Source organism: Alosa sapidissima, chromosome 3 (assembly GCF_018492685.1).
Source record: "Alosa sapidissima isolate fAloSap1 chromosome 3, fAloSap1.pri, whole genome shotgun sequence".
NCBI classification, from domain to species: domain Eukaryota; kingdom Metazoa; phylum Chordata; class Actinopteri; order Clupeiformes; family Clupeidae; genus Alosa; species Alosa sapidissima.
The window spans coordinates 19,208,450-19,217,615 of NC_055959.1; the positions used below are offsets into that span (position 1 = coordinate 19,208,450).

The window sequence follows — 9,166 nt, forward strand, 5'->3', positions numbered from 1 at the left end:
TTTCAAATCTGTGTGCAAGAAAACCACATACTGTATGTGTGTTCTGTATAATTTACTCATGTGCTCTTTTACTTTTGTTTGTGAGCAAGTTATTCATAGAAGTGTATAAGTGAAGAGAAATTGGGATGATGAGAGATGTTTAGCATTTGTGAAATTTTTTCTCAAGGTGATTGGGCCTACGTGCTGGTTTGTTAAGATAGAGGGGGCCCTGAGATGGAGCTGTCATCTTCACTAAGGAGGTTGGCGCCTTCATGTATGTTAGGTCAAAGTTTGGGTAAATGTTACTGATGTCGGTTGTTAAGGGATACATCCTTGAGTGCAATGTTGGACGAGTTTGGGTGATATGGTCAGTGAATATTTGTCATACCACAGATGGAGATGTAAGCTTTTGACATGCTCTATAAGAACTGTGCCTTTTCTCTTTATCTTCAGACTGCGTGTATTAGCGACATGGCGTAGGTCGAGATTTCTGAACTTCTGACTGACTGCTGACTCTGCCTGAGAAATGTTTTGAACAATCCAGAATTTTAGCATGAAAAGGGGATCTTGTATGTTGAATTGTAGGCCTAAGTCAGAGGTGGTTTGACCTGATAATTTGCTTCAACTAACAAAATGTCTAATAAAGGTACACAGGCCAAGCAAATATAATGACAAGGCATCTTCATAAATGTGTGTATTCAAATGTAAAGTTACACTCTTTTTTGTGGCTATAGCAGCAAACTGTGAGTCACCATAGGGATCATGCTAATGAATAAATATTCTCTAAATCCTGGTTGTCTGTTGGATATTCTGTATTATGATCTCAATCTACATCAGATCATTAGACATAATAATCAGAAACATGATAAAATCTTGATTATATGTTGACACACTATAAGAACCATCTTGTCTTTTTTGTCTGTTTTTTTGGTGTAGGTGTAAACGGGTGTGTTCCAATTGCCTCATAGTAACTGTGAAGTGAACAATCATAGGCTTAACATATGGTGGGGTGGGGGGTTGTAACTGGTAACCCCTCCGTCAGTGCAACACCACCTCAAACACCCATCAATCATAATGAAACTGTTATAGGCCTACAACACAATGAAGTGGTGGGCTCAATTGCCCCAATCGATACAGGGCATGTTAAGTGATTATGTTCTGTTGGGAGCGACAGCGTTCAGTCCGAAGGAAACTGCAAGTTTCAGACAAAATTGTGCAGTGACTAGAAATCAGGGAATTCAGCGTAGGGAGTTCGGGGACCCTTTGCCATCAGGACTAGGCTGGTTAGCAGCACGCAGAGTTTCTCAGTTGGAATTGAGAGTGGGTCTGGATAAGTTTAATTGACTTACGACTTCCAGCAGGGGTGTAGCCTAACTAGCAGTGATATTGAGCATCAAACAGTCATTTGATCTGGTCTGATAGGGACCAGAATTCCAAACAAGCAATGTTTGAAATATAACCTGGTAATTTTCCAACAATCTCTGTAAATAAACAGATACCAATGGTTATGTTTCCTCTCTGTCAAAGATGACTAACCCAGGACACAATGTTGAGTGCTATAGCCATCACCAGTAATGAACATCAGGGCAGAGTGGTAGACTGGGTCCAGTGAGCAAGCTGTAGCATTTCTATAAACATAGAACTGACACAAAAACTGCTTCAACAACTTGTTTCCTACATTCCATAGGGAGGTTGGCTTTGTTTCCGTAGAAGAAACCATTTTTTTTTGTCTCAGTTGTTTTTACTAGGATGGCTATATGGGAATTAAATGTGAGTTAGTCATCCATACCAAGATATTTGTACTCAGAAGCTCTATCAGTGCTGGAACCACTGAGTGGTTATTTGCACACCAACCTCAATGTTCCTTGCTCTAGTAAATAGCATAGGCCTATATTTAGTTTTCTTTTAATTTAGTTCTAATTTAAGATTAATGAGAGCTTCTTGAAGAACATTAAATGAAAGCTGAAGATAAAACTTAAATTGGTGCATTAAACTCTTACCAGATCGTTTCAGAAGTTTTTGTAAACCCAGGTTATAAATGCAGGCTAGGCCTACTAAATTCCAAAGAAATAGGCTACACGTCCATGGCGTAGTAGCCTACTAGCGATTGTATTTGCATGCCCGTGCTTTAGGGACATTTGAAAAGGGCTTCAATGCCTCTTGGCCAGACAGACCTGCAAAGCATGCCCTAAGGTTCGCATGGGTATGTCACAGACTACATCGGGACGCAACCCATCCCACTTCTTGAATAGTTGGGTAGTTGATTCGAGTTGAACAGGTCGAGACGAGCATCTCCAATAACCAATAGCATTGCTGTATCTAATGGAGGCGGATCTTCCGCAAGGCGGTATAAACTGTTAGGCCTACCGCTTGCACATGCGGTTTTGATTCATTGAGTCAGTCTCTTTAGTCAGTCTTGAGAAGTTTTGTGTCCCAACAAGGTAAGATACGTTATTTGTTTACCCTCATTATTCGATGTTGTTTGTGTACCTAATTGTTTACTGTTGGCATTGTTATTAAGCGGTTACATTTTAGTGAAACATAGATACCACACGACTAAGAAACGAATCGCTGGTTAGCTCATCGTGGAAAATTAGCTAACGCTAAGAGTAACATAATAAATAGGCTAACTAGCTTTCATACTCTAACGTTAGTTAATTTCCCGAGTACCGAGATGAATGGTAAATATCTTGAAATGAATTTCTTCTCTGATTCAACTCTAAAGCCCCTTAATCGGAAACTCTAGTATGATTTTCAGAATGTGACGAACTTTGGGACTAGCTATTGAGCCTTCGAGCAACAAGGGACGTTGCAGGGTCCCATTGTCCCTTTACATCTGATAGGCCAGGCGCGTAGTAGCGTACATTTTAGACAATTCTGTTTTCCTCCTAAACGTTGATTGGGACTAGTTTGATTTCGAACGACTGTACTCGGTAAAACTATCAATTGCGTTCAACAACACCAGTGTTTTTACTAATAACGTACCGTTAACGCAGATTAAGAGCGCGTTTTTGCTAACGCAGTTAGCTGTCTAGCCTAGCTTGATTAGCCAGAGTTAGCTTTGCTAACCTAAACGCGGGTTGAAACCAGTCGGAAGCTACATCAGCTGAGCGCCATTTACAGGTATCTCCTGCAAGTAAATCTAGCGCGGCACTGTACCTGGATGACTCTTATACATTTTCTTATACATTTACTGTTTGATTAGTTGATGTTGTGTATGGGATTAGAGTGCAACTGTTTGGTAACGAACAAGTTGTTAAAGTTTGTGTACAGGTTATGCTGATCTTAGTATTTGTGAACTTTAGTGTGAAATGACTCGCCAGTGCTTCTAGTTATTTAGTTAGTAACTTAGGCAGTATTGTTGACCTAGTATTAATGGTGACTGTCCTTTGTTCACACAATCTACAGCTGCATTAGTTATCATGCATTTTATGAGTTTCTGTAATACCTCAAATTACTTAAATTACTATCTGAATGTACTGCACATACTAGATTTTCTTGCCACTGCTGCCCTGGAGTTTTGTGCACTTTGTGGTTTGTTAACCAATGGACATGGATCAAAAGCCATTGAGGGGACACTTGACTATTTCCTCTGATTTGCAGTCTATATTGTTTTAGGAGAAATTGTCTTAACCATTGACCTCTTAACCATTAACCTCTCATTCATCTTGTAGCATGGCTGAGAACGATGTTGACAACGAGCTGCTCGACTATGAAGACGACGAGGAGCAGCAGGTAGCCCCAGAGAGCGCCGCTCCTGCGGGCAAGAAGGAGGTGAAAGGCTCCTACGTTTCCATCCACAGCTCCGGCTTCAGGGACTTCCTCCTCAAGCCCGAGCTGCTCCGGGCTATCGTGGACTGCGGTTTTGAGCACCCGTCTGAAGGTAGATCAAGCGGGAAACAATGAGTGACACATCAGGGACTGGGTGGTGTTTAGGTGTATTAATACTTGAGGACTTATAAACTATTTGCTGTTCCTGACATTGGTTGAGTGATGAGAACTTACCTTTTGTCTCCAGAACATGTAAAGCATCTGCATTCTGTTTTTCTCTTTCAGTCCAGCATGAGTGTATCCCTCAGGCCATTCTGGGTATGGATATATTGTGCCAGGCTAAGTCTGGTATGGGAAAAACAGCCGTGTTTGTTCTTGCTACACTGCAGCAGATAGAGCCTGTAGATGGACAGGTGAGAAACAAGATGGTGGTTCATTATTTAGAACTTGTGTACTCTTAAGTGTATTAAGTCTTTGCTCAATCACACTTAATATTTCTAGATGTGGTTTCTGATTGTTGTAATAGCTGTAATCAAAAACAATCTGAACTTTCAGTGGATGATGTACTGTTTGGGGAAAGTCTACCATTTGAATGTTCCCACTGCTTGTTTGTTGAGTTTGTTTATATTTTCCCCTTTTCCATCTCTCTACCAGGTGTCAGTCCTTGTGATGTGCCACACACGTGAGTTGGCTTTCCAGATCAGCAAAGAGTACGAGCGCTTCTCCAAATACATGTCGAGCGTGAAGTGTGCCGTGTTCTTTGGCGGCCTCTCCATCAAGAAGGACGAGGAGGTCCTCCGCAAGAACTGTCCCCACATCGTGGTGGGCACACCTGGCCGTACCCTTGCCCTCATTCGGAACAAGACCCTCAGTCTGAAGAATGTCAAACACTTTGTCCTGGATGAGTGTGACAAGATGTTGGAGCAGCTGGGTAAGATGGAATTGCTACCCCCAGTATGTTACAATGGTTGCTCAAAATAGTTTAGTAATCACTGGTAGTAGCCATTTTGTGATTGAACAAAATGGGACTGGTTGCTAATGAAGAAAAAGTAGCTGTTGTTGATGTAATTTTAATGATTGCAATGATTACAATTGATGTGCTTTTAAAGGCCAGGGATTTAATGTACTCTCGTCTTTGTGATCCTCCCACAGACATGAGGCGTGATGTGCAGGAGATTTTCCGGCTCACACCCCACGAGAAGCAGGTCATGATGTTCAGCGCTACACTAAGCAAGGAGATCCGACCCGTCTGCCGCAAGTTCATGCAGGACGTGAGTGTTTGGGCCTCTACTTCCAAAGGCTGACTTCCAAAATAATTAGGGCTGTAATGATAAGCATATTGAAACCGAAACCGCAATGCTCATATCCACGAACCTGTGTCGAGATGTGAGAAGGCAGAATTGCGACACACCCCTTCCAATGTGTCCAGCAGGCCTTGCAGCTTTGGCAGTCGCCTAAGCAACACACCACGTCTCCCGCCTTTAACTACCGTTACGTTGTCCATAAATAAATCAAAAAGGCCTGTCTCAAAGAGAAAAAGTATTACCTTGAAATTTAAAAGCATGTGGGGAAACTGAACAGTCCAACCAGTAGACTATGATGAGCTAGCCAGCTAGGCGACTTGGTTTACAATATTTCCAGGCTTCAACTAGAGCTACTGACAGCTAAGCAACAAGACAGACAGAGGTAGAGCTGTAATAGAAATAGTACCCAGGCTATAATCTGCATAATGTGTGCCGCCATGAATATCAGAAATTCAGTATTTTCTCATAATATTTTATCTTATCAGTATTTTAAATTTCAATAGCATACCAATATAATATATTATCAGTATATAATATATTATCAAATCAGTCCAGTTTATACAAGTTCAAATATTCTAATCCTCTTCCAAATCAGTAATGTTATTTTTATTATATATACACACACACACAGGTATGTATCGAACCATGGATCAAAAATCGTAATACAAACCAAATCGTTTGGTATATTGTTACAGCTCTAAAAATAGATAGATAGTATATGGGCTCAGATCTGTTGAAGCCTTTTTTTAATTGTATAGGTTTTAAGGTGTAATCATGTCATGGTATATTCAGCCATACTTTTGACTGGTTATGCTATGCTGCTTCCTTGTCTAATGGGCCTTATTTCTCCTTTTAGCCCATGGAGGTGTTTGTGGATGATGAGACCAAGCTTACTCTGCATGGCCTGCAGCAGTACTACTGCAAGCTGAAGGACAGCGAAAAAAACCGCAAGCTCTTCGACCTTCTGGATGTGCTGGAGTTTAACCAGGTAGGAAGGAAAACAGTTGACTAGTTTGAGGGATGTAGTATGTAGTGTTCAAATGTAACACAACATTTTGATTTTAAGGAATTCGTGAAATATCTAGTTTGCACATTTGATTGTTCCAGCAGGTATTTAACACCCACCATCAACAGTAATTGGTTTAAAGTTACAGTTCTCTGTGGTCTCTTTGAATCCTGCTTTGTGAATTGGTTTGCTGTAATTCCCATCTCTGCCTGCAGGTGGTGATCTTTGTGAAGTCTGTGCAGCGCTGTATGGCTCTTGCCCAGCTGCTGGTTGAGCAGAACTTCCCTGCCATCGCCATCCACAGCAGCATGGTCCAGGCTGAAAGGTCAGTCAGACTGCCCACGGCAGTGACCACTCATCCTTAAAATACTCAAAGACCTCACTTCTGCAGATGTGATGACCAGTTGCTCAGCATGACTCTCATCCACGTTCATTTGACCCCATTATCCCCAGGCTGTCCCGGTACCAGCAGTTCAAAGACTTCCAGAGACGGATACTGGTGGCCACCAATCTGTTTGGTCGGGGGATGGATATCGAGCGGGTCAACATCGTGTTCAACTACGACATGCCAGAGGACTCAGATACTTATCTGCACAGAGTACGTCCCTAAAGAAAACAGTGGGGTGCTAAAGTAAACTTTAGGGGACTAAAGCATAACCGACCTTAAGTTTTGCTTCTGCTTCTGAGCTAACCTTTACTTACCCCCCCCCCCAGGTGGCCCGTGCTGGCAGATTTGGTACGAAGGGCTTGGCTGTTACCTTTGTGTCTGACGAGACTGACGCCAAGACGCTGAATGATGTGCAAGACCGTTTTGAAGTCAACGTTGCTGAGCTGCCAGATGAGATTGACATCTCATCATACAGTAAGTTTTTGTGTTTATAGTCAAAGTTGGAGATGGGCTTATTCCAGGTACATGACATGGTGACTGACAGAATGGGTTCATAGTTCCTGTTGGTCTTTAGCCTGGAAACCAGACTCTCTGACTTTGCAGAGAGTCTGGCCTAGATTCATAGGCGTTCGTTTATTTCCGGGTGGGAGGGCAAAGTTTTGAGGTTTAAAATCATTGGAGTTCCTTTGAACCGCTTTGAACCAATCACTAACAACCGGCGTTTCGTCATACAGAGAAGTTTCTCTGCAGCACGCCCATAACAAGCACGGGTGCATCTTATCAGCAAACAATCACACGTTTCATCTGCGTAACTCTCGCCAAAATGCATCATATAGTGTTTTGTGAATGTACCCAAGTCAAACTTTCACATAAATGCATAAGTACGTCCAAAGCGCCACTTTTAAGCTTGTATGTGTTGTCGTTTTCGGGTGAAATGACCTTTTGAATGGGATTCCTATAGCGCTACTACTTTTGATACAATCGCGTCAAAATCGCTATTTTTCAAATACTATGAAGGCTCGACACAACATGAGACTTTGATCGAAGTATCATCAGTGTCTCTATACATGACCTCGAGCATTGAGAACATTGTTGGTGTACAGAGTTTACTAAAAGAGAGGTTTTGAACAAAACCTTGTTTTTTCTGCTCACTGCCATCTTGCAAGGAGTGAGTTGTCCAAAATCTTTCTTTTTAGTAAACTATGTGTACACAAACTATGTTCTTAATGCTAGAGTTCATATGTAGACACTGATGATGCTTTAATCAAAGTTTCAAGTTATGTCGTGCCTTCTTAGTGTTTGAAATTTTGACCCGACCGTGTAGCCTACTAAACTACAGTTTGACTCGGGTACGTTCATAGCCTTTAGTGACAAAATCTATGACTAAAGTTTAGCTGACGATATAACATCCTACTCCACTGTGACTTCGTTCGTGACACTCCTGTTAATAGGCTAAACTATTATTTACATTTGCTCAAAGATTTCATTAGTATAAGTTATTTTCGCTCCCTACGTTGATGTATTCCAAGCGATCTGCTTCAGGGGCGGGGACGTAGTAATTGAAACACCATACCTGGGTAGGCTACGTAATCGCTCTCAGGGACGCCCACTGTTCGCTGGTTGGTCGGCTGCCCAACTGCCGAAGTAAACGAGTGTGAATCAACCTATTCCAGACGAGTACTGTAGGGAAAAGAAATCGACCGGAAGTACGTAGACAGGCCAAGGCCAGGCTAGTTGGTCTTTGGTGTTCAGAAAAATTTGGATTTGTTTGTAGTTGGACTGTTGGGTATTGTAATAGTCAGACTGTTGAATATTATAGCAGGGGAAAAAATGAAGGCATTCCAGCAAAGAATCAGAGTAAGAAACTGTATGAACTTGACCTTTTGAATCCCATTTAACCAAAGGTTTTGTAGACAAGTTCTGTCTGCTTTAATAATTGTTCTTAATAGGCTGTTGTATAATGTGCTTGACACGTGGCTTTAACCAGAATGTGGTAACCGGATAATGTTTGTGGATAGACGGCCCTTTGAATCTCATGTCAACACTGAAATGCAGGAATGTCCAGCTGTTCTCACCACATGTCCTCCTGTTGTCTCCTCTCTCTGCAGTTGACCAGTCCAGATGAGTTCTTACGTATTGTGGATATGCTCCAGGCTCTCAGTCGCTCCAGTGTTTTTTTTGTTTTTGGTTTTTTTTTTTTTTTTTTTTTTTTTTTTTTTTTTAAATCAAGCTCATTCTGTTCTACAGTTTTAACTTTATTTGGTCTCCTAATGCTTTTATTTCTAAATGTGCCAATTGTGTTTCTTTGTCGTTGGAATTAAAAGTTTTTATACACCATAATGGCTTGGCTCCCTTTTGTCTCTTCTCTCCAGTGTTTTTGGTGTACATTAAGGCAATACGTTTAGGCATCCTTTCCTAATTAAATATGATGGCACGTTGTTTGTGGTCTGGTATAGGCCACCATATAACTGTGAAAGGCCTTCACAGTGTGGTCTCACCGTAAGGCACGTTGGCATGCTATTCAGTGTTCTGTGCCAAATGTGTTGGCTGTCTGCATGCCTTTAGAAGTACTTAACTTACCAGTTTTAGACTAAAACCTTTGCCAGATCTCTTTAGACACTTTAATTGGGTGTTATGGCCATTATTCTGGGAGGTTAATTGGAGTATTTCTGAGCGTAACATGATTTAAAAGTTTTCCTTACAAAAGCTATAGCTTGC

General features: G+C 41.5%; 1 protein-coding gene across 1 annotated transcript; it reads left to right on the top strand.

Moving 5' to 3' along the window:
* The first annotated feature begins 2,278 nt into the window (after nucleotides 1-2,278).
* ddx39ab (DEAD (Asp-Glu-Ala-Asp) box polypeptide 39Ab) lies at nucleotides 2,279-8,785 on the top strand. Its single transcript, XM_042086903.1, has 10 exons — nucleotides 2,279-2,420; nucleotides 3,654-3,862; nucleotides 4,036-4,163; nucleotides 4,405-4,681; nucleotides 4,903-5,021; nucleotides 5,911-6,042; nucleotides 6,276-6,385; nucleotides 6,514-6,658; nucleotides 6,775-6,922; nucleotides 8,557-8,785. The coding sequence occupies exons 2-10, from the start codon at nucleotides 3,655-3,657 to the stop codon at nucleotides 8,571-8,573; spliced, it is 1,284 nt and encodes a 427-aa protein (XP_041942837.1). The 5' UTR covers nucleotides 2,279-2,420; nucleotide 3,654; the 3' UTR covers nucleotides 8,574-8,785.
* Nucleotides 8,786-9,166: the final 381 nt, after the last annotated feature.

Excerpts from the sequence above, each read along its gene's own strand:
- ddx39ab (XM_042086903.1), top strand. The coding sequence starts at position 3,655 with ATGGCTGAGAACGATGTTGACAACGAGCTGCTCGACTATGAAGACGAC. Across the intron at positions 5,022-5,910 it reads GCCGCAAGTTCATGCAGGAC|CCCATGGAGGTGTTTGTGGA; the intron begins GTGAGTGTTTGG and ends TTCTCCTTTTAG. Across the intron at positions 6,386-6,513 it reads AGCATGGTCCAGGCTGAAAG|GCTGTCCCGGTACCAGCAGT; the intron begins GTCAGTCAGACT and ends CATTATCCCCAG.